Here is a 24,630-nt window from a genome sequence, read left to right as displayed (position 1 = left end):
CAAGCCAAAGCAGTTTATAACTAAACAATAATTCAATCTTTAAACAAACCAATAGAAACAACTTTAATGCTGTTTAACTTTTAAGAAAAAAAAATCTTTGGTTTTTGGATTTCAGAATAAAAGTGAACTATAGACTCCAACCTGTGAACAAAGGTCTTTAACATTCTGAAGTTTTTAATATTCTACAAGTTTTACTACATTAAATTTACACAAATTTTAGAACTATAATTGTTGATAAAACACTGTTATAAACAAATGAAATCATAAAAAATAATGAATACAAAAACACAAAGGTGAAAAATTATCACATTTAGCCTGTTGCATCTTCCCTGCTTCAATATTATTTACTTTGAGCAGCAGAGTAAAACTCTTAGTCTAAAATATGTAACCAAATGTGAAAAAGTTCTGCCGACTGAGGACGTTTCAGTTCTGCAATTTTTCCTCAGTAGCTTTGTTGCTTTTCTCGCATTAAGGTTTGCACCACAGCTAGTGCCGTTCTCAAAACAGTGAACACAAAGTTCAACAGCATCACTTGCTGAGATCCGGAAACCACTCTTTATTTAAGATATTGTAAAATGGATCCGTCATGTTTTCATTATGACATTTCACTCTGAAAGTGTTTCCCATTGCAAAAAAGTCAGATCTGGTTAACACAGTACCTGCTTGACACCACTAAATATAATTTGCACAGACAAATGAGATCTACAGTTAGTGAGGTAAATGAGCAACAGACATCAAATACATGTCTTACATTTTTATTGCATATGCTCTTTGCAATTCTATTTTTTCACAGCACTGCTCAAAAGCAAAGTACAAACTTATTGTATTTACAACAAACATAAGGCCTTACCCAAAGGGAACACATTTTGGGTAAAGCTGTGCACCACTATAAAGAATATCATCTGTAAAAGAAGAGGTTCACTTGAGAGAAAATAATATAATTTAAAATTTTCAGGAATGAATGATAAAGAAATGCATAAAACTTTAACAACTTGTTCAACATTTTTGTTTCTAATTTAATGTAACAAATACAAAACTATTGTTCTCTTTTACTCACTAGAGTGAGGTCTCATGTGAAGTATCAAATGTGTTTTTCTAAGTTAACTGTTTTCGCACGCAACACATTGAAAAGGTTTTTCATCTGTGTGAGTTATGAAATGAGTTTTTAAGCTACTGCTGTGGCAAAATGCTTTTCCACATGTCTTGCACAAAAATGGCTTCTCACCTGTGTGAACCCTCATGTGTCTATTCAATAAATCCTTTCTTCTGAAAGTTTTTTCACAGATATTACAGGGAAAAGGCCTTTCATCTGTGTGAGTCCTCATGTGATTAGTCAAATGCACTTTTTGAGAAAAACCTTTGCCACAAATCACACAAAAGAATGGCTTCTCACCTGTGTGAACTCTCTGGTGTTTATTCAATGCATCTTTAGATCTGAAACTTTTTTCACAGGTATCGCAGGAAAAAGATCTTTCATCTGTGTGAATTCTCATGTGATCACACAAATCCCCTTTTTGAGCAAATTGTTTGCCACAAATTGTACAAGAGGAAGACTTCTCTGTGTGAGTTCTCATGTGAATTGTGAAATGTACTTTTTCTTCATAACTTTTTCCACATGTTGTACATTGAAAATGAGACTCTAATGCGTGAGCCATGAAGTGAACTCTTAAGGTGTGGCTATGATGGAAAGCCTTTCCACAGATCCCACACAGGAAGGGCTTCTCACCTGTGTGCCTTCTAATGTGAACCACTAACTGGCTTTTTCGATTAAACCGTTCTCCACAGGTAACACACAAAAAGCGCTTCTCACCTGTGTGAACTGTCATGTGTTCAGTTAATGAACTTCTTGCTCTGAAAGTTTTTTTGCAAATATTACAGGTAAAAGGTCTTTCATCTGTGTGACACCTCATGTGATTGGTTAAATGAGCCTTCTCATTGAAAGTTTTCTCACAAATTATACAAGAGAGAAGCTTGGCACCTGTGTGAATTCTGACGTGCCTATTAAAATCTGATTTTCTTATGAAGCTTTTACCACAGTACAGACATTTAAAAGGTTTCTCACCTGTGTGAATTATGATGTGCTTATTAAAATCTGATTTTCTAGTAAAGCTTTTTCCACAGTACAGACATTTAAAAGGCTTCTCACCTGTGTGAATTCTCACATGCTTATTCAAATCAGATTTTGTAATGAAGCTTTTTCCACAGGACTGACAGGTAAAAGGCTTCTCGCCAGTGTGAGTTCTAATGTGAACTATTAATTGGCATTTTCGAATAAACCCTTCCCCACAGGTCACGCATAAAAATGGCTTCTCATCTGTGTGAATTTTCATATGATCATTCAATGAAACTTTTGATTTGAAAGTTTTTTCACAGGTATCACAGGGATAAGGCCTTTCATCTGTGTGAAGCATCATGTGATAAGTCAAATTGCATTTTCGGCCAAAACTTTTGCCACAAATCATGCAAGAGAAAGGCTTCTCACCTGAGTGGATTCTGACATGTTCATCAAGAACTGATTTTTTAGTGAAACTTTTTCCACAGGAAAGACATTTGAAAGGCCTATCACCGGTGTGAATTCTCATGTGAACTATTAAATGTCCTTTTTTTATAAAACATTTTCCACATGTTGTACATGGAAAACGCTTCTCACCTATGTGCCTTTTCAACTGCTGGGTCAAGTTACTATTTTGAGTTTTGGGTTTTGGATTGTCTAAGTTGTTACTCTTTATGGTTTTCAGACATCTCTTATCTGGTTTCTGTGCTTTATCTTGCTTTGACCCTGAGTCTTTATGATGTTTTCCTTCTTGATCCTGGTTCTCAGGTTCACTGAAGTCCTGAGAGATGACTTGGTTCCTGATTAGTTCTGGTTTAAAGTGGTTCTTTTCTTCATCATCTTCATTCTCCTGATTCGGTTCAAGTTGGTCTTCATGCTCACCTATGCAGATCTCCAATACTTCCTCTTTAGTCCAGGGATGTTCTGGCTCTTGCTGCTCTTCTTTCATCTGCAGAGGTTCTGGTTCCTCCTGGTCCAAACTGGAATCCCTCTCCTGTTTGCAGAGCTGCTGGTCAGAAGGAACCTCCTCTTTCCAAACATAATTCTGTAGATCGACTAGAAACAAAAACACAGTAGAAAGTTTTTCTATTGCGGATTTTTAAAAAAACACTTAACTTTAATTGATAAGTAACTAACTTTAGGATTAAATCCTAAAATGTTTTGCAAAAACAGGAACTTAGTCTGAATGTATTGTAGTCCAATAAGCTAAGGTATGTTTTAAAAAAATAAATCCTTTGTAATCACTGTTCCTTTTAATTTTCTTCTCCATTTGTCATCATAACAGTATATGTTGCTCTATATTCCCTTTCGGCTTCATATCCTCATCCTTTTTCTATTCTCATCCTTCTCAGCTGCATTTCTCTCAATAGTAACAACTTTGTTAAAAAATTAGTTTGATTGAACACATAATTTCTGTCTTCGCTCTGTTGGCATCACAGATAATCTGAACTATTTGATTTAAATTGTTCCCTTTCCTCCATCTTTTTTCCCTCTCTCCTCCACCTCTGCTTCATCTCTTTCTAGAATATTGGCAACAAAAATATAAATAACTAAATGACTCAATAAAGCTTATAAAGAGGCAAATATTGCATCAAAAAATTTTAAATAAGAACTTTCCCAACTTAGAGCTTGGATCTTGATGTTGGTCAATAAAAGAGAAACTGACTCCCTTCCCTCATCCTTACCGCTTTGTCACTTTACCTCCTACAAAGAGTCAGAATAAAAAACATGAGGGAAAATAGAAACAAATCTGTAAATAAACAAAGATGAAAACAGGAGGGGAGAAAATATTACAGGAGAAAATAAATCAACATGTAATCAATGAATTGGTCAGAAAATAAAAAAAATATTAAATACAGAATATATAACATATACATCTTATATAAAAATTATATATTTCCTAAAAATTAAAATTAAATAAAACAAAATTGGAAATAAAACAAATAGCAACAATGTTAAATTATTGCATTTCAAAATGTACCCTCAATAATGAAATAAGTTTTAAATATTCTTTTTTTGGTGCATTATTTGCCCTTATATCGGAAAAATAATCTAACCAAAGGCTTACCTCGAGAGTTTCCTCTACAGGTTTCCTGTATTTTTAATCTGGTTTGAATTTGTTAAGCTGTTTCGTCCTAATTTAAAATATTTTCATAATTACTTGAATTAACAATGTATTTTAAATTATTTTGTTTAGTTTACACTTCATGACACAAATTAAAACAACTTTTTTGTGGCTGCATCCATCGAAATTGTCTAAAAATTATTCAGGGACATTAACGCAGAGTAAAGAAAATAAATATATTCAGTAAAAACCTATACTGTGTTTGTTAATTCATGTCAGAGGGTCCTGTCATCATGTAGTTTTTTATTTTTCTTCCCAATGACACTCTGAATGCAAGAGTTTAAGCTTGGTACTTTTCAAATTACAGTAGACTAAAGATGCTCACGGTAGTAAAACAAATTGCCGTTTTGCTGAAACAACAACTTCAGCTTCATTGCCTAATTACCTCCCAAAATGAACACTTTAAAACCGAAACCTGCATCCGCCGTCATCAGAAAGACGTTGGCATCATTTGTGTTTCTTACCTTTTCGGTGTGAAGTGAACCGGGGTGTCCGAGCGAAATCCCGCAGTCTGCGCTGATCGCCCATCTCTTCCTCCTTCACGATAATTTCCTTAAACCCTGTGAATGTCTCTTCAGCAGGAGTTAACTGCTCGTTGCCGAGGTCTCGTTTTAGCTGGACTGAAGACATTATTAGTGTAAACATTCACATATTCATCCCGCCGATGGTCAAACTCTCCAGATTGAGTCCAAGCAGAAGGTAAGCTAACGCTGCTAGCATCACAGTTCTTCTTGAGTTTAGTTGTCGGTTTGGGAAAAGCCGTTAGGTAACCATTACCGCAACCTACTGGCAAGGAGGGCGGTTCATGAGGATTTAATTCATTGGAGGCAGGAACCTATTGTTATGCACCTATTACCGTGAATGTGGCTCGAACCGCTGCGTGCACCCCTACAAAAGTGGTATCAAAACGTGCGGCTTGACCACGGCATTGGAGCTATTATTATTTCTGGTGGGATTCTGAGTTAACGTGGCGACAAAAAAAAAACAAAAAACGCTTTTTGCACTGAGGACCTCATCAGCTGCTCCATTGTTGTGTATGGGGACAGACTAGATGAGCTTTCTTCTTCTTCTTCTTTTCTATTATGGCGGATCACAAGCAACTTTAAGGTGCATACCGCCACCTACTGTACATGAGTGTGTAGCTGCATTACTTCACATCTATTAAATTCTATTTTTTAATTTTGTATTCTTAAGATAAATAAACAATGCTTTCCTTAATTTGTGAATATCTATTATGTTTCCTTCATTTCCTAATATACCTTTAAGATTCCATTCATGCCCTATTCTTCTAACTATTCTCTTTAATTCTTCCATTTCGAGTTCATATGACTTACAGTTCATCAGTATGTGTTCTACATTTTCTTTCTCTCCACATTTCTCACATTTATCATTATTTTTCCTCCCTATTAAATAAAGCATGTCATTTAAGTAGCTATGACCTATTCTTAATTTACTAATTATCATTTCTTCTTTTCTGTTTCTTTCATTAATGCTTCGAATTCTAACTGACTTTTGCACTTCATATAATCTTCTTCCTTTCTTATCTTCATTCCACATTTTTTTGCCATTCCTCCATTTCTTTACTTTTAATAAGTGATTTTCCTTCCCCTTTCACAAAAGGAATTGAAATTGTTATTTCCCCCTCTAAAGCCCTTTTAGCTAATTTATCTGTCTTTTCATTGCCTTTTACTCCTTCATGTGCTGGCAGCCAACAAAACCAAACATCAATGCTACCCCTATATAATCTAAATAAAATATGATGAATTTCTAATACTAAATCTTTTCTGTTATTTCCTTCTCCCTTGATACTTTCTACTACTGCTTTAGAATCTGTGCACACCACCACCCTCATTGGTCGAATCTCCTCACAGTTATATTGCAAGCTTAATATAACTGCCACCATTTCTGCTGTAAAAACCGACAAATGATCTGATATTCTTTTTGAAATACATTTTTTAAACTCTGGAATATATATTCCTATTCCCACATATCCTTTTTACTGGATGAGTCATCACAGCTGCTGGTTGATGACGGACAATTAATTACCATGGCAACGGAGCCAGCAGCAGCAACAGCTCAGACAGTCAGTCCAGTGCGTGACTCGTGATTGGTTGAGATAGGAGGAGGAGGGAGGAAGAAGGACAGCACAACCGTGACGGTAGAGAACGGAGGGTGAGACGAGCGGACAAGAAGTGAAGAAAACACTCAAAGGAGTTAAAAACTGGACAAAAGTTTAATCTGGACTCCTACCTCCATGTAGGAGGTCAGGGGGCTTATAATGCACTGGGGGAAACCCTGGATATATGTATCAACATCAATCCTGGATCTCTGGGCTTCTCATCCTTCCTCTAAGGAGCCCAGAGACCCTGCAGAGAAAACCTCTCCAGTATAACAAGGCAGTTCCCAGGAGGGGCACTCTCCTGGGAACTGCCCAGGAGAGTGTTATCTCCAGTACCCCCTCCAAGGACTTGAAAAGGCTGGGTAAACAGTCAGAACCCGACCCAAACCCGTAGGTAGAGGGAGAGGCTGTCCTCCTGTTCACCCCAATGTACAGGCACCAAGTCAGCCCACAACAAGTCAACAAGTCAGCCCACAACTGCCCAGCGCCTCTCACAAGGGGCAACTCCAGGGTGGGAGAACATCCAACCCCTTTCAAGGAGACTGGCTCCAGAACCAGAGCCATGCACTGCAGTGAGTCCCACTATTTCTAGCCGGAACCCATCAGCTCTTTTCGGGCTCTGTGGGCTAAAGCCCGGCCACCAGGGGCTCCCCAACGTGCCCCCCCCCCCCAGGCCTGGCTCCAGGGTGGGGCCTCATGTAGGGGCCAGCAGAACCACTGTTTCCAATGGTCGTTTTCATCATAAGGATCTTTGGGCTGCACTTGGTCTGGTTCCTCACCTTGGACCCGTCTGCACTGGGGGGCCCAACCAGAGGCATGAAGCCCCCACAGCAAGACTCCTAGGATCACTGGGACACTCAAACCCCCCCACCACGATAAGGTGGCAGCCCATGGAGGGGGTGTGTGTGTGTGTGCGTGTGTGTGTGGGTGTGTGTGTGTGTGCGTGTGTGTGTGTGTGTGTGTGTGTGCGTGTAAATATGAAGTAACCTGTTAATTATGTAAGAAAGAGAGAAAATGAGAGCGAGAGGAAGAAAGTTGTTTTTTAAGATCAGGAAACAAATTCTGACCTTTGGTCCAGTTGAGGCGAAATGAATCTTTTCAGTTTTTTAAAAAAGATTTTTAGGCTCTAATAAAGTTTTTTAGGAAGAACAGGAAGTTGGGAGGAAAGAGAAGGAAACGACATGCAGCTGATTCCCCAGGACTGGGAATTGAACCCAGGTTGACAAACAAAACCTAGAAGTAACGTCCTAATCAAAACATCATTTACAGTTTTACTATAAATCTGGTTAACAAAATAACCGAATTAGGCATTTTTTAGCCCCCTTTCCTTCTCTTTTATACAAGCAGACATATTTATTTATTTATTACAAAGTATTCATCTAAGAATCAATTTCTTCCTGTGATGGAAATCATTTCTGGTTAAATTCTCTGTTTTCATACTTTCATAGATTCTTCTTCTTTTTACCTTTTCTACAGATTTTCATGTTAAATTGCACTTTTTGTAAAGTTTCTTATATTATCTTGAATCTGTATTTATAAATAAAGACTAACAGAAAGATCACAGTAACTGTTATTTTTGATAAAAATGTTTTCTCTTATAACAAACAAACCAGATAAAACAAGTTTGGGTTTCTTCATGGTCCAGAGTATTAAATTATGATTAGATTAAACTCTAATCTTCAATTAACATCCTGGAACCTGAAGAAATCCAAACCTGTTAAATCAGCTTTTTTATGTTTGGTATAAAAACAAAAACAGGATTTATCCAATAAAAACAGGTGAATGGACCGAACTTGTGTCGAGCCTTGCTAGTCATGTTGACACTCAAAGCGCTACAGTCACATTTATACACATTTACACACACATGCAGGTCGGGGGGCAATGTGCCGCTAAGTGCCCCGCCCTGGGGCAGCTCAACATGTGGCTGAGGAAGCTGGAATCGAACTTACGACCTTCTGGTCACAAGACGACCACTTTACCCACTGAGCCACAGTCACACTAAAACAGCCACTGCATGATCCTTTTTATAATCTTTTTAAAATACAGGTTTAAACAGTTCAATGAGCTACAATTCAGTGCAATTTAATATAAAAAGTGTGTAGAAAAGGTCAACTAAAGGTCAAATCATTAAAAGCACAAGTACAGAGAAAATAAACAGAAATCATTATTATTAAAAGAAAACATTTTCATTTTTAAATCAATACTTTGCTATAAAAATTGAGCCCAGTGTTGTTGCGGCTCTAAACCAGTGAAGGGAAAAGGCCTAACGTGACGTTCGGCTAATTCAGTTAATTTGACCAGTTTAACAATAAAACTGACCAGTTAATCTGACCAGTTTAACAATAAAACTGACTAGTTAATCTGACCAGTTTAACAATAAAACTGGACTTTATGGTTTGGAGTCTCTTAAAACTGGACTTTATGGTTTGGAGTCTCTTAAAGTGTTTTACATTTACAGCCACCAACTGACCTGACCGACATGTTTTAGGAGATGTGGGGAAACCGAGCACTGGAGAAAACCCACGCAAACACGGGGAGAACATGCAAACTCCACACAGATGGTCTCTGTGAAGGCGCAGCGCTAACCGCTGCACCACCGTGCTGCCCACGTTTTTTCCAATTGAGTTGGGAGGGGATCTATTTTCTAGTTTGTCAACGGGGGAAAACGTTTTAAATTTGGTCTTGACGGAGGTCGCATGGCGCCCCGTTCACAGAGGCTACGACCTCCATGCGTTTGATTCCAGTCCTCGGTTCGACTCCTGCACGTCTTTCTCCTCCTCTAAATGTCACAATCAAGAACTTTAGAAATGTTCTTGATTGTCTTCACTGTTTCTGTTTCGGCTTCTTCCATCGCAGAGTGTTTTGTAATTTTTTCCAGAATGAAATTTTTGATTTTTTCTTCTTATCATCCTGTGTGGTTTTAGTCTCCGGATTGTCCAAGTCCTCCAGCAGTAAATCCTCTCTTCCTCTTTCTAGATCATTTTTCAGAAAACTGATCTCCTGCTGGTATGTTTCTGCTTGTTGTTTCAATGCAGTGACATCAGTTTCGTACCGACAGTTCAGCTCCTGGTACAAAATGTTAACCTTCTCCAGCTCTGCCTGGGCACTCCTTTCCTTGTCTTGCAGGAATTTAATTTCTGTTGTGGTGTTTTCCTGGAGCATGACATACTCTGCTCTCAGCTTGTCCAGAAGCACCATGTCCTCCTCTATTCTCTCCAGGCAATCTTTTCTCTCCTCCTTTATCTGCCGCTGGTGAGTTTCAACCTGCTGCTCTAAATCCAGGATGTCTCTTTCATATTTATATTTTAGCTCCTCGTGCGAAACGTGAACCTGATCCAGTTCATGGAGCATCAGCTTCTCCCTCTTTTGCCAGATGGTGATTTCTCTTGACATGTTTTGGGAGAGCTCCTCCTTCTCGGCTCTCAGCTTGTTGATGAGCTGCAGATTCTCCTTTTCTCTTTCAATGTTGGCGTCTTTCTCATGCGTCAGCTCCTCCTGATATTTTTCCACGTCTTCCTTTAGTATAGAAACGTCGCTTTCATATTTACTGCTCAGTTCATCATATGAACATTTGAGCTGAGTCAGTTCTTCTTGTAGAAGTTGCTTGCTGTCTTCCAGAAGTGTGATCTTCTGGGACATTTCATGAAACATTTGGTCTTTTTCAGCTCTCAGGTTCTCCAGGAGTCGTTGTTCCTCACTGAGCCTGGCTTCATAAAACGTTTGTGTCTCTGCCTCCTGCCTCACCAGAGCATCGTGGGCTTCATACTTGGAGCGCAGCTCCTCGAAGGAAGTCTGGAGTTGGTTCAGTTCTTCTTGGAGGGCCTGACCTTTCTTTCTTTCAGCCTGTATTTCAGCTACAAATGCTTCCCGGCTGAGGAGGTGGGCCACCTTCAACTCCTCAAAGTCTTGCTGCAAGGACTTCTTCTTCATGCATTTCACATCGGTGTGAATCTTGGAAGCAATGGCCGCAGCATTAAGGACTGCTGGGTCACTGAACTTCTCTACTCTCTCTAGTTCCCTCTTTGCGTCTTTGGCCTGGTTAATAAAAGTTTCTTTGAGAGCTTTCTGTTTCTTTAACTGGAATTTTGTCTCTTGCAGCTCGGCCTCCAGATGAGCCAGTCTCTGGTTGTCTTCAAACCTTCCGGCTCTCTCCATTTCCAGGAGGTAGCTGAGTCTCTGGATTTCCCCGTGGAAGACATTCGGGTGTGCAGGAGGGAACCTGCCTGGGGGGTTTTGCTGGCCTCCCCTTCTCCCGTGGGATCCCATCGTCCCACTGTAGAATCTCGGTGAATGATGAGACATTTTCTCCGAACTACAATTACTACAATCGTCGATCTGTAAACTTCTCTAAAGGGCTTTGCGAACGTCTGAACTGGTCAGTGTTATTGCAAGCAATGAAAAGTATGCAGAATTGTGTTGCATACAATTCTGCAGTTGATGACATCACAGCCTGTGACAGTGACATCACAGAGTCTTCCATTGCTGGTGGTGTGACATCATTCCACCACCAAATATCTCACTCTTTATTCTTGTTTACATTTAAGTAGCAGTATTTCATTGTTGTTTGTAGGTTTTCTGCTTATCTATATTCACGATAAAGGTTACATCTCTCTTTTCGGTTATATTACAATATTTAGTTGAACTTGTTCATGGACACACCGTCTGCTCAGTATAGAGGATCGTAAGTGTGAGTTTAATCACAGGGAGCAACAGGAACACGATTGTTTGTACTGACAGCATTTAGGCTTACGTTAGCATTTTGGCTAATTTTAGCTCATACGCTCATTTTAACACGCAGAATGGCGCATGTCCGTGTCCGTGTCAGTCGATGTTCTCGTGATTCTCCTCATGCCGTCGATCGCGCTGCAGCTTTCTATGACGTCGATGCTAACGTTCAGCGTCGGAACGCCGGGTCCAGACCGACAGGCGCGCTTTGGCAGGCCCCGTTTAAATTTCTTCAGAAATTTTCTAGTTCTATATACACATACATGTCTATCTAAATTTATATAAACCGTAATTTTCTTCTTTGTGGATTTATGGCAGGTGACATTAAATATTTAGTGTGGGCCAGAGTATCTATCTTACCTACTTAAGCTATATTCTTGTATATAACGCCATTTCCTTTAGAAATTTAATAAAGGTTTTATTAATAAATTAGGTACTTCTCATACACAAACACACGTATATATATTATCTTTGTAAGAGGTGAGTTTTATTAATTTATTTTCACATTATGGGTTATAGCAGAAAATAGTACTGTATTGTTCATGGGTGGAATCACCATGTTAAAAAAACAAAACAGTGTGAACTCATTTTATGTAAAGGACAACATTCAATACGCTGTTCTCAACAAGCAAACGTCTGTGTTCGTTTCAGCACGTTCTATAAAATACCATTTGCTCTCATTGATTCATGCTGAGACACTATTCTGAATTCATCACAGCCTACCAAGGAATCAGAAAAGAAAAAGCTGCTCGGTTGAATTAATTTTAAATCAAAATTGGCTGAGTATAGTATATCTGAATTTAGAAATTATACATTTTAGCATCCCCTGTGATTGTAAATAAATATATTTTCCAGTCTCTGATATGTAGAGTATTTTATTGATGTTGTTGAAACAGATTGTGGAAGTTGAACAACAGCTTGTGTTCAATCATTTTTGCTGCAATCACAGAAGAGGATTGGTATCCCCTTGTTTGCAGAAAGAAAACCAAAAAAAGAGTTACTTGTGAAATTGTCTAAAACAGTTCTTGTTCTTCTTGATGCACAGGTGCACTTTGCACTTTGAACATTTTAAGACAGTCTGGCCCTTACACTGAGGCATCTTGCAGCGTAGCCGTGAGCTCTCCACCACCGGCCAGTGACCGACAGCATCTGAACGCACTTGCTGTGTCGGAATATCCTTAGCTGGGCCTCGACGTTTCTTTTTCGCAAATTCACTTTCGACGTCAAAATAAGGCCATGCCCTCTTCTTCTTGGACAGGTCTTTGCCTTGCATGAAAAGAGCTTGTGCAATTGAAATTCTAAAAGCAAGAAAATCCTTCTGCCTCCGTCTTGGAATACCCACCGATTCGCAATCACGTTTGTACAACAGCCAGCTGTTCACAATGACCATATCGAGGAAATGACAAAACAACCTGTGGTGGTACTTCCTGGACCTAATCTGGGTGCGATAGGATGTAATCAGCACATCAAGAGCATCGACGCCGGCCACAAACTTGTTGTACAGGTTGATGATGTTAGGATATTCCACAGAATTTTTTTGCTTCAACTTTCTGTTCCATTTTTGGACGTTGGCCACAGGCTGGGCACTAGCAAAGGTGCTAGCAACGATCACCCCCCTGTTGTAAAACCACTTGACTGCTCTTATTTCCAAATCGCCGACGGCAGCCCTTTTCTCTTCAAATGACCCCAAACCCTTCTTCTTCATCTCAAGGTTTGTGCTAAAGCTGCAGCCTTGGAGGCCATTTTGCTCCACAGCACCAAGGGCTGGTATTCCCTTGTCTGTGAGAGCTGCAAACAAATCAAAGGACGTAAACTGACGGTCAAAATACAAAAGATGATTGACGGAACCATGGATGACTTGTGCAAGCTTCAGGACAATGTTTCCACTTGCTCCGATGTCTGGTTCTCCAGGTAGAGGATCAATTTTCCCTGTAAATACATCGAACGAGTGAATCAGGCCCTTTGTATCACACAACACGAAGATCTTGTATCCCCATCTGCGTGACCTTTTAGGGATATATTGCACCAGACTAGAATCACATTTTAAAGGGACCATTTGCTGAGCAATACACAGCATCTGATCTTTAGGGAGGCTGTTGAACTTTTGGAGAAGTGAATCAAAAACCGGCCTAATTTTGAAGAGTGCGTCTCCACTGTTGGCGGCCATGGTGCTGTTGTCGTTGAAATGAAGGAACTCCTTAATCTTCTTCCATCTCTCTCGGGTCATGACATCAGCCACATACTCTACTCGGCACTCACTGGACCAGTACATTCCCGAATTTGGAAGATGCAGAATACTCATGTACACTAAAGTCCCGATAAACTGCTCGAGTTCATTTCGATCCAGCTTGAGGCCAGTGTAACGATTGCGTGTGCTTTCTTGAGTGAAATACAGATTGCTTTGTTCTACAATATTATTCAAAAGATCCGCGTCGAAGAAGTACCGGAAATACTGAATGGGCTCTCTGGTTTCATCAGAGAACCCGTCAGACGTGGGAAGAGAACCGTGCCACGTTGGGACGTCTTTCGCAGAATCCTCTGATTGCACCGTCTCCCATGACAACCTTCGCCGTCGTCTCGTTTCAGCAGACGCCGGTGGAGCGGCGCTGGTGCTGGCAGCTGGAAGGTTGCTGCTGTCGGAGTCTTCGTCACTGCTGCTTTCATCACCTGGTTTAGGTCTGTTGTCCTCATCGCTGTTGTCGCTGTCACTGAGGCAGCTGTCATCGCTTTGCACTGGTGGGACTCTGGTTCGAAGCCTGAGGTCCTGCAGAAAGCAGATGATGATGATTAGGTTCTGGATTTAAACATGATTAAATATCTCTCCTTTTATGATTTTGTTTGACGTACTTGGTGCTCTGCTTGTAATTTTACTTGATTTCTGTGTTTAGAAAACAGCTATACAAATAAAATGTATTATTATAATATATAATATATATATAGTACAAATCTGCAGTATGCTGTTTTTATTGTACTTTTCACTTAAATGTTGCACAAAGTTGTATAAATATATATAAATATTCTGCATTGCCTTGTATTTTTACAAAACCACTCTTTTCTTATATGCTTGTCATTTTCAGTGCCTATCAAAAATATTGAATGTTTGACCTATATTATTGTTTTTACAAATCAGTCATGATCAACAAAATTTGGTTGTTTTGGCAAGTAAAATAAAAATAACTTTAATGCTGCAGTGTATAACTTTTATATCGAACATTTTTTTACATTTTTGTTAAAAATATAATTTTGAGACAGTATGAGAATCTGTGAGAAGATTGATCTCCTTCACCTCCTCTCTGAGCTGCTATTGCTGTCTGACCAAAAACAACCAATTAGAGCCCAAGAGGAGGGTCTTAGTGCCGTCAATCAATCTCATGTCCTCTCTGCTAATTGGAGAAACAACTTGCTGTTACAGAAAAACCGTTTATTGACCATCATCATGCTATCTAGCAATCACAACAGGATGAGCTAGCTGCAGCATAGCAGAGAGCTAGTGGGGATGAGCAGCGCAACATGATTGACAACGCTTACAGTTTAGCAGGAACAATGGAGAAAAAAGCATCTAGATATCCACATAGACTCAGCGCTGTGATTGGTGCAGCTACTAAATACCAATTTGAACGGCGTAAATATTTATTTTAGGTTTAACATTTCAATTACTTTGTAAAAATTAGTTATAATTAAATTTTTTTTCGGTAGCAAAAGTCAAACTTAACTGATCATGACTGATTTTTAAAAGCAGTAAAAACTTCCAAGGGGGTGAATACTTTTTTTAAAACATTGTTCACCAATTTATGTGTGAATTTTCTCACCTGTGTTTCGCTGCTTTGACGTTTAGATGTTTGCTTTCTGAACAACGTGGGACGGTCTAATCGACACAGAAAGGTGCTGATTAAAATGTGACATAATTGAAACACATTCATTTAAACCAACATCACACAACAGGGACAAATTTGTTTTTTGGGGGGTTTTTTTCATACGTACCTGACCTGTACAGTTGAACTTCAGGAAGTGAGTCTTTGGACAGACTTTTCGCTCATTGTTTCAGTTTTATACTTGAGTTTTGCTAACTCTGTTGCTGATTTTGCCTAATTGATCACAGCAGGGCTTCGGCCGAAAAGCACACAGGACATAAGTAGATTTTAAACTGCAGCAATGCATTCTGGGTACAGAATAAACATCATTTACAGCAATAGAGCGGATCACAGGTGGAGAACGTGGCTCCAGTTTTCCACCAAATGTCTTCATCACTGAAGATTTGAAACTTTCAATCCTTTTCTGAACAATGTTCAGAAACAAAGCCTGGAGACCTCAAAAGGTTTTTCAAGACGTTTGTAAAACTATTTAATGTTTCACCAAATGTGCCACAACTAGAGAAATGTCCAATTATGTTATATGGAGGTAAAATTTTGCTTTTTGATGCATGTAAATAAAGTCGTAGCTACAAAGAATTTCAGCATTACTGATAAACTGCATCTGTTGTTAAAATGTTCACACTACTGAATGTCACAAATGTTTCTCTATGACATATTTGCACCACCTTTTGAATCTGAAACAAATAGTTTATAGTTTTAAATAGTTCAAACAGTCAGGAGATTCTGTTTAAAGAGAGGACAGCATAAAAAAGGGGGGGAAGGTGTTGCACAAAACTGTTACTTAAATCATCAGTTTTCGGTTAGTTTCGCTGTAAGGCAATTTCTTAAGTGAAAAATTATTCAAATTTAATTTTTACAAAAAAATTAAGCAGGCTAAAATACATTTTTGAGCATTTTGAATCGATTCAGAATTCTCAGGACCGCACCTGTAAAACATCATGTGTATTTAAAATGTTTAGATATTGGCTATAACTGCAATTTTAATACAGGATATTGATAATGACCCTAATTTTTATTTCAGTACCTTTTAGTTCCACAAAAAGACAAGATCAAGTGACGTACACAGATGAACAAAATCAAATGTAACTGTTGTTAGTTGCTTTATTTGCCATTTAAAATAAAACAAGAGATTACATGCATAAGTAAATGAAAAAAATGAAACAAAACAGCTTTACTCGCTTAAAAACATCAAAAGGAAAGCATGTGTTAAATTGTGTAAACAGAGTACAAAAAATAAAATTTTAATTTTATTTCACAGGTGTCTTTAACTAAACTGCAAAAATACATTTTTACCAAGTAGAGCAAATATCTTAATACACTTGAAATAAGACAAAACTAATTTATAAGTAACTTTTCAGGAGTTTGGCTTTCCTTAAAATTTGTGAAAATGTTCTAGTTTTTCTTATAACACAAGAAAAATGTAATGAGTGAAATAATCTGCCAGTGGAACTGGTACTTTTTCATCAATACTAAGAAATATTTACTTAAAAAAACATCCATTAGCTTGCTGAAAAGTTACATATAAGATAGTTTTGTATTATTTCAAGCTTAGAAACATATTTAGACTAGAAAGTTGGTAAAAACATTGTGTTTTTGCAGTTGACTATTCTAACTGGGCCTTGGTCATGTCCTCGATGTGATGCTGGTTTCCCTTCATAAACATCAGACTCTCAAAATTAATATCCAACAAGCTGGCCCTCAGAACGTCGCTGCCCTGACAGAACAGGCGCCCGACGGCAGCGCTGGACGGGACGGGTGTGTTATACTTGGTGAACAAGTCGATCAAGACCTGTTCGCCCAGAAAGGCCCGATCCGTCATGGCGTCCTTGGATCCGGCCTCCAGCCAGGTCTTCACCAGGTTCTGAGCCTTCCACTTCAGCGACCTGTGGCTCCTGCCGTCACAGGACCGAGTGATGTTGCTGAAGAAATCGTCTTCCTCATCCTCCTCCTCCTCATTGCTGGGGGTGTCACTGCCCTCCTCACTGGCCGCGCTCAGGGCTGTCTGTACGACCGCCTCCATTGCCTTGGTCACTCTGCCTACCTGGCTGTTATGGAACTGCTCCAACCAGAACAGACGAAACTTGGGGTGGAAGGCAGCAGCCAGCTGGCACTCCAGGTCCTCCAGGAGGGGCCCAAACCTTTTAGAGATTCCTGCCAGGATCGCGTCCACCAGAGGACTGCAATGCAGGAGACGCTTTAACTTGACCTCCTTCAGCCTCATCACGGTGGCTGCTACTGTTGGCAGAAGGCTACCGAGATAGGCCTGGTCCTCCCCCTGGATTTTATCCAAAGCCTTGGCGACGTTACACATCACCTGCCCGTATTCACTCAGGAAGCCGACATCAGAGTCGGTGAAGTTCTGCAGCTTCAGCTGTGTCATCACCCTGCTCACAGCATCCCTGTTTTTCTCAAGCAGGCTGTTGAGGACTACAACAGAGTCATAAGTTGAGTTCCATCTGGTACCGGTGGGGACTGCCAACCTCCTCTTCAACGCATCAAATATGCAGGCTGCCGCCACCGTGCTGCGGCTCTGCAGGTTCCACAGCGCCCAAGCTTTGGACATGGCCTTCCTGTAGGCTGACCTGAATAGAGCGCAGTTCAGAGCCTCACTGGCATCCACGCTGGCTACCAAATTAAAGGAATGAGCTGCACACTTCATGTGCGTTGGCAGTTTAAGGCCCAGGTTGCTGGACTTGTCAAGGGTGGCATCAACGGAGATGTACTCCACGCCTCCGGCCTCGGGATCCACATCCTGGATCCAATCTTCTTCCGAATCGGCAGCGGCTTCAGGAATGTTTGGCAAGAACTCGGCTTCTGCACCAAACTGCACGAACGTCTTCACAAAGTTTTTACCGTTGTCCGTCGTGGTTCTGGTCACTTTGTCTTGCAGATTGAACTTGGAGTGGGTAACTAGCATGGCCTGGGCGAGAACATCGGAGGAGTGATGACCTTTGACCCGAGTCCAGGCCAGGAGCGCGTGCCGTCTTGCGCGAGTCTTTGGGTCCAGCCAATGTGCCGTCAAGCCCAGGTAGGACTTGTTGTGGGCAGACCAGCAGTCCGCAGTGGTCGCAACCCAGGGGATGTCCTCAAGCAATCTGCATTTAAAAACAAATAATTAATATTTAACATAAATGTACACTGTATAGATAAAGTGGAGCACAATATTAAAAAAAATCAGAAACTAAACTCTCATATTGTTCATCGGAATAGAAATTATTGAGCTCATTTTAGCAACATGTGAGTAAATTACTAAATGATTAATTCCTTATTGTAACACATACAATCTTCAGTGTATACCATCCTTGGAATATTATTTGACACAATTAACTTGTAAATTTGAGTGTTTTTGTTGCAATGATGCTAAATACGCATTATTGTGCTCTATAGCTTTCTGCATGTCAATGACTACAAATAGATAAACTGAATAAATGTATAGATTTGTTTCGAGTTTCAACATCACCTAATGAAATAAAATAGAAAGTAATAACCACCTTAATTTGTAAAAGGTTAATAGTGACACTGATTATAGATGCTGGTTGACTGTAACTGTGTTTTCAAACATCGTAATCTGGTAGATTCTGTTCGATTGAGGACCAAACTGCTGTTTACAAATGTAGAATTATGTTTTTAGTTGGTGTGATTTGCTTTCACAATGCACTGTCAAAAAATTCAAACACTTAGAAAAATATACAAGATATATTTTATCTGATGACATCACTGCAGAATATTAAATCAAATATTCTGATTAGTTACTCAGTACTTCAGTAGCCTTTTTTACCAACTAGTTTTTTGCTCTTAAGTTACTTCTTGAACTACTTTTTAATTTCACTAGAGTAAAAATGTTAAAGCAGTGCTATTATTTCTTCAGTAAAATTGTGGTGTACTTTACCCACCTCTGAATGGAGGACGGTCAGAATATAAGGCCAGTCTATTTGTCTGCCCTCAACTGTTGCGACATAATATATGACATTAACATGTAACTATACTTTGCCATCATTCTTTTTCTTATTTCTTATTTCCATAAAGTACACCATTCTAAAAATAAGAAAACTGATTAACAAATACCTTATGAGATACTCTTCCAGTTGATCATGGCAGGCCAAGATGCTCCTGCTCAGGGTGCGGCCGGACATAGACGTCATGCTGGGGTTCAACATCTTTATCAGGCCAACAAAGGTGGGGGACTCCACTACATGTAACGGTAGCATGTTGTGGACAAACAGGTCCACAATCTGTTTGTCCACCATAGACTGGCAGACGTCAGTTCCAGCAGTTTTGGAAGAAGTCTCACCAAAGCTGGGCTGCCGCGCTCTCTTTGCACATGGCTGTGATGACTGGCTACTAGCGCTGCTGCTAACAGATAACCTGTGTTTCCCACGTGACGAGCCGGCCTTGATATCCTCCTCGAACTGGGTGGCATGCGTCGGATGTTTCCGGTTGATATGCGACTTTAAATTGTACAGACTCTTCGCTTGTCCCTTGATGGTGATCTTCTTGGGTTGGCACAGGACGCACTGGAAGTGGAGGGTTTTTTCGTTGGACTTATCCCTGGCCTCGAAAAAAAAGTAGTCCTTCAGGTGGGGCCACGGGTGAGACTCCAGGCTCTCAACCTCAGCAAACTTTGCCTCACCTACAGCCGTTGTTGTCGACTCCTCTTCTACGCGCGGTTCATCCACAAAATAAACGCTTTGTAAGCGAGCTGAAAACAACGGAAGACTGCAGCTTTACACAATGCTTCGTTTAGCTTCCCACCACTGAGTCGAACAATCACGTCTTGTCACATGACACATGGTAAGCTAACCACCGTTGGCGCGTTGTGTCAACCAATCACAACAACTTATCTTCAATTAAATTATTATGTGTTTCTTTGGTAAGCTTTTTTCAACTGAAAGTTTACAAAATAATTAAAATGGCGCTTTAGGATTCGTCTGTAAAAATTTATTTAGGGGACGCTAATTGCACTAAACGTTTTCAAAGTTAGCAAAGAAGGCTAAAACAAATATTAGCAAATTAGCGAAGGTGTTTGTGGTATGCATCAGCCGGTATGAGTAGCGTACATACACACTGGAAGTAGTGTGTATGTACTAGATGATATTAGTAAAAAAAATCATGGGTTATATAAAAACTAATTTTTGTATTGTCATATGACAAGTAAATATTTTTTGTAATCGATGTTCCATTAAATAGAAAGTAACTCACCTGTGTGAATTCTCATGCGTTTCGTCTTGGAGCCATCTTGAGGAAAAAACCCATCATGCATTTCTCCAGAGAACAGATTTTTGCAACATTTCCCATTTGGTTCCAGATCTTCGTCTTGCCTAAATTGTGAATCGTTTTCTTCCTGAACCTGGTTCTCAGCTTCAGGAGCATCCTGGAGGTCCAGTTGGTTTTCGTCCGGTTCAAGGTGGTATTTTTCTTCATTTACAGGAGAAACCTCAAAGGTATACGTCTTCCACTTCAGCAAAAGATGATCTTCATCCTGACTGACACAGAGTTCCTCCTCTTCCTCTTTTATTTGGGAAGCTTCAAACTCCTGCTGCTCTTCTTTAAGTAGTGGGGGATTTCGTTCCTCCTGATGCCCCCTTATCTGTTTATGTTCTTCCCCGTCTTGCTCTTCTTTAATCTGCAGAGTTTCTGCTTTCTTCTGGTGCGAACTGAAGTTCCTCTCTTGCTTCCTGCGCTGCTCCATTTCAACATAATACTATAGTTGTAGAAAGGAAAACAGAAAAAAATAAAAACCACATTATAGTGGGTCAAATAAAACACACTTTCCTTAGTCTATGCATATACAAATGCATTATTTAGCCAACATTAAACAATATACATAGAAATACAGTGGATCAACAAGTACACAGCAGATATAGCAGCAATCTACATTTTTCATAGCACAGTATTTTCCAGACTATAGAGCGCACCTCACTATAAGCCGCAGCCATAAAGTAAAAAAAAAAAAAAACTGGAAAAGTACAAATATAAAACAAATCAATCAAACAGCTGCAGTTGATCCAGAACGCTGCTGCTGGTGTTCTCACTAAAACCAGGAAGATAGAGCACATAACACCAGTTTTAAAGTCCCTACACTGGCTCCCTGAAGCTCAAAGAATAGACCTTAAAATACTGTTAGTTTATAAATCACTGAATTACGGAAGTGGATTAGGGCCACCGAGAAAAAAAATAAAAATAAAAAATAAAAATAAAAAAGAATTCTGAGTTTAATCTCAAAATTCTGAGAATAAAGTCAGAATTTGTTTTTTTTCGGTGTCCCTAATCCTCTTCTGTACTGAATGGCTCAGCACCACAATACATTAAAGATCTATTGTTGTTGTATCAACCTCCCAGATCACTCAGCTCTTCTGGTTCTGGTCTGCATCCCCAGAACCAGACATAGAGAAGCAGCATTCAGCTTCTATGAACCACAAATCTAGAACAAACTTCCAGAATGATGCAAGACAGCTGAAACACTGACTTCCTTTAGATCTGGACTAAAAAAACCATCTGTTTAGAGTTGCCTTTGAAGAATAATCGAGTAACAATTTTACAATGGACTAAATGTAATGTTTCAATTTCAAATTCTATGTTGCATGATTCAGTGTTTTTTATGATGTAAAGCACTTTGAAATACCTCGTTGCTAAAATGTGTTATACAAATAAAATTTCATTGATTGATTGATTGATTGATTGATTGATTGATAAGCCAGGCTATAAGCCGCTGATACCTCCACAACGACGCAGCAAAGGGGGACAGACAACCCAAAGTTTGAGTCATAACAGGTCAATTCACCATCACATTAATTTGTAAACAAATGTATTAAGGTTAAAAAAATAAAATAAAAAAAATTGCCATGTTTAGCTTTAAATGAACTGATTACGGTAATTTCCAAACAGTGCCTGTAACATAGTAAGAGTACTGAAGAAACAAAACAGGAAAGTTATTGATTGGTTTATTCATCTTCCTCCTGTGCACTGAAACCACTGAAGTCATCTTCTTTAGTGTCGGAGTTGAACAGCTTCATCACATACCTTTTTTGTCTCTATGTCAGTGCTACTCTCCGTGTGGCTGTCATCCCAGGGTAAAGCTGGCTCTGAAGCTGTGGTGCCCTCTTCACGCAGCAGTCCAGCCTTTCGGAACCCATTGATGATGGTGAATTCATTCACTCTTCTCCACGCTGTTAGGATCCACTGACAGACCTCAGAAAATGACGCTCTTTGCATTCGGCCAGTTTCAGTGACGGATATATCCCCGCTGCTCATCCAAGCCTCCCATTCAAGCCTGAGTGCTGCTTTAAATGCTCGACTCACACTGATGTCCAGGGGTTGCAAATACTTCGCTGTTCCTTCAGGAACAACAGCAGGAACTGTGCTGGTTCTCTTGATGACCTCTTTCACAGAATCAGTGATGTAGGGCCTCATACTGTCCAAAACAAGCAGCGCTTTTTGATGGTGAAAAAATCCTCCTGGGCGCTTTCCGTAGCACTCCGTTAACCAATCCTTCATCAGATTTTCTGCCATCCGTCCTTTCTGGTTGACTTTAACTACAATGTCTTTCGGGAGTTGGTCTTTCGCCGTAGTTTTGCATTTAAAAATCACCATCGGGGGGAGCTTTTTCCCAGAAGCGGTGCAGCCCAGGACACAGGTGAAATGTGTCCTCTCGTGTCCGTTGGTTTTCTCCAAAATGGATGATGCACCATTCTTGGTCAGAGACATGTCAAATGCCAATGGCACTTCACCCATATTTATAATGTTGTCTGGTCCGATGGCGTTCTCTGCGATCTTTGTTTCAACAAATTGTCTGAAATTTGTAACTTTTTCCTCATAGTCCGGGGGGAGTCGCTGACAGAGAGTTGTCTGTGCCCTGGTGAACAGGTTCTTTCTTCTCATAAATCTCAAACACCAAGACGATCCTCCATTAAAATTGTCAATATTCATTTGGCGAGCAATTGATTTGGCATTCAGCCGGATCTGCAAGTTGGATACACCTCGGCCGCCTGCTCTCTGAGTGTTTACCCAATCCTCAAGAACATCTTCAAGTTCAGGCCACCTGCTTTCATGTCCTCTGAAAGCCTTTCTCGTCTTTGGGCATTCTTTGAGTTCTACCTGCTGCCGCCTCCAACGCCGAATCATGGATTCATTTACGCCGAGCTTATGTGCAGCAGCTCTATTTCCCTCCAGTACTGCCAGGTCGATGGCCTTCAACTTAAAAGCAGCATCATATGCAGTTCTTCGTGTGGTTTCCATGATGAGGAGGTATGAGTTTGAAGAAAAATCTCCTTCGTGCCTGCTGCTACCATGTGTTTGTGCTAAATGAAAATCGGAGCGTTCTTCTTTGATTTCCAACTTCGACGTCCTATGATTCACTTCTCGCTAAAGAACCCCTAGCGGTTGAAGAGAAACACACAGAAAAGCCGCATCTTCGCATAAGCCGCATGGTTCAACGCAAATCAAACAGGTTTCATATTACTGATTACTAACAACTTTATATTACTTCATATTTAGCCTTTCATTCTTGTTAATGTTCTGTATGAAACAACCGTTCCAATATAGAGGAAGGATGGCTAATGTTAGCAACACAATCCCGATAACAACATGCTTCTCTCCATTTCTGGAGACAAAACACTTAGGGGAATTTGTTTAAAAAAACTCTAGATATTAGATTAGTATGCGTGTAATCGGTGTAATGCGAAATAAGCCATCATAGACGCTAGTAAACAGCAAACTAACACCGCATTGTGCAGACGGGCAGCCATATTGGATACCAAACACATCGCTCTGCGAACGGAGACTTTGCTAATCGCAACAACAACTTCAAGGGATGTTATTGTTATTTCCAAGTCGGAAGTGGCACAAAATTGTTGAATCCATCTACTGAAAGCCTCGGATACACGAAAACTCGTATGTACATAATCTGAGACGGAATAGTGGAGAGAATACAAACATCGGAACTGCATTCAACAACTTCACCTAAACGTTCTCAACACCGATGTTTCAAATCTGTTCGGTAGATTATCTAGAGTGTCCGTCGAGCTCTTCCTCGGACTCGACGATGGTTTCTGTAAGTAATGTGGATCTTAACTACTACTTAATGAAATATATCTGAAGATGAAACGAAGACACAAAGTCTCCATAAGACTCACCTACTCCTTCGTCAAAGTAACACAAAAATTCAACAAAGTACGACGTTGGAGTGTTGTTCCTCCCAAAGCGTCTCGCTGCACAACATGGAGAGAAATTTCACCCGGAAACAAAATCTTCCGCTCGGGTTAATCTTCCGCTGTTTGAAATGCCTAGTACTGACCCCTACTGGATGGGATGATGAACAGAGCAGGAGACGGAAATAAATATTTTATTCTTTACTAAATAAAAGTTCTCCCTTATATTTTTTAAATACGTACTTAATTATGCATTTACATTTATATATGTCATTTAGATGTGTAGCTGAGGTGATTCCGACCTCTTTTATGGACCTTATACTCCTTTAAACAGTTACAATCACTTATAATATACTATTATATATATATACTATTTTTACAATATTTGAATGTTCAAAGATAGGATATTCAGCCATCTAATGTCCAGAAACGGTAGTTTGTCATTAATGAGACATAATTTTTACCAACAACATAACAACATAACAATTTACCAATTAAACAAAAACACCAGGCAGCAGAGATATCCACTATGGGAGTCTGCAATATCCTAGATTATTGGTTGCTGTACTAACCAATAGAATATTTTCCAT

At 39.8% G+C, this 24,630-nt stretch overlaps 3 protein-coding genes across 6 annotated transcripts in view; all 3 read right to left on the bottom strand.

Annotated features, from left to right (window-relative positions):
- The window catches only part of LOC122843843 (gastrula zinc finger protein XlCGF57.1-like), a 697,541-nt gene that overhangs the window by 538,079 nt on the left and 134,832 nt on the right, over window positions 1-24,630 (bottom strand). The window lies entirely within an intron of this gene.
- LOC122843848 (gastrula zinc finger protein XlCGF26.1-like) lies at window positions 579-7,197 on the bottom strand. Of its 2 annotated transcripts, XM_044138944.1 has the most exons (3): window positions 4,643-7,197; window positions 3,739-3,757; window positions 579-3,109 (listed from the first exon to the last, which is right to left on the bottom strand). In XM_044138944.1, exon 3 carries the CDS (start codon window positions 3,000-3,002, stop codon window positions 1,101-1,103), a length of 1,902 nt encoding a protein of 633 aa, XP_043994879.1. In that variant the 5' UTR covers window positions 3,003-3,109; window positions 3,739-3,757; window positions 4,643-7,197; the 3' UTR covers window positions 579-1,100. The 2 variants fall into 2 exon arrangements, with proteins under 2 accessions (XP_043994879.1, XP_043994878.1); XM_044138943.1 differs by lacking the exon at window positions 3,739-3,757 and having other exon boundaries at window positions 580-3,109.
- LOC122843844 (chimeric ERCC6-PGBD3 protein-like) lies at window positions 11,486-24,180 on the bottom strand. 3 transcript variants are annotated; one of them, XM_044138934.1, is made up of 5 exons: window positions 24,026-24,180; window positions 21,915-23,266; window positions 20,094-20,595; window positions 14,832-14,887; window positions 11,486-13,786 (listed from the first exon to the last, which is right to left on the bottom strand). In XM_044138934.1, the coding sequence occupies exons 2-5, from the start codon at window positions 23,127-23,129 to the stop codon at window positions 12,020-12,022; spliced, it is 3,540 nt and encodes a 1,179-aa protein (XP_043994869.1). In that variant the 5' UTR covers window positions 23,130-23,266; window positions 24,026-24,180; the 3' UTR covers window positions 11,486-12,019. The 3 variants fall into 3 exon arrangements, with proteins under 3 accessions (XP_043994869.1, XP_043994868.1, XP_043994870.1); XM_044138933.1 differs by lacking the exons at window positions 11,486-13,786; window positions 14,832-14,887 and adding exons at window positions 14,894-17,989; window positions 18,960-19,593 and having other exon boundaries at window positions 24,026-24,174; XM_044138935.1 differs by lacking the exons at window positions 11,486-13,786; window positions 14,832-14,887; window positions 21,915-23,266 and adding exons at window positions 14,900-17,989; window positions 18,960-19,593.

This window comes from Gambusia affinis, linkage group LG14 (assembly GCF_019740435.1).
Source record: "Gambusia affinis linkage group LG14, SWU_Gaff_1.0, whole genome shotgun sequence".
Classification (NCBI taxonomy): domain Eukaryota; kingdom Metazoa; phylum Chordata; class Actinopteri; order Cyprinodontiformes; family Poeciliidae; genus Gambusia; species Gambusia affinis.
Note: the sequence above shows the minus strand (reverse complement) of the source record. Positions and strands in the feature narration are given on the sequence as shown.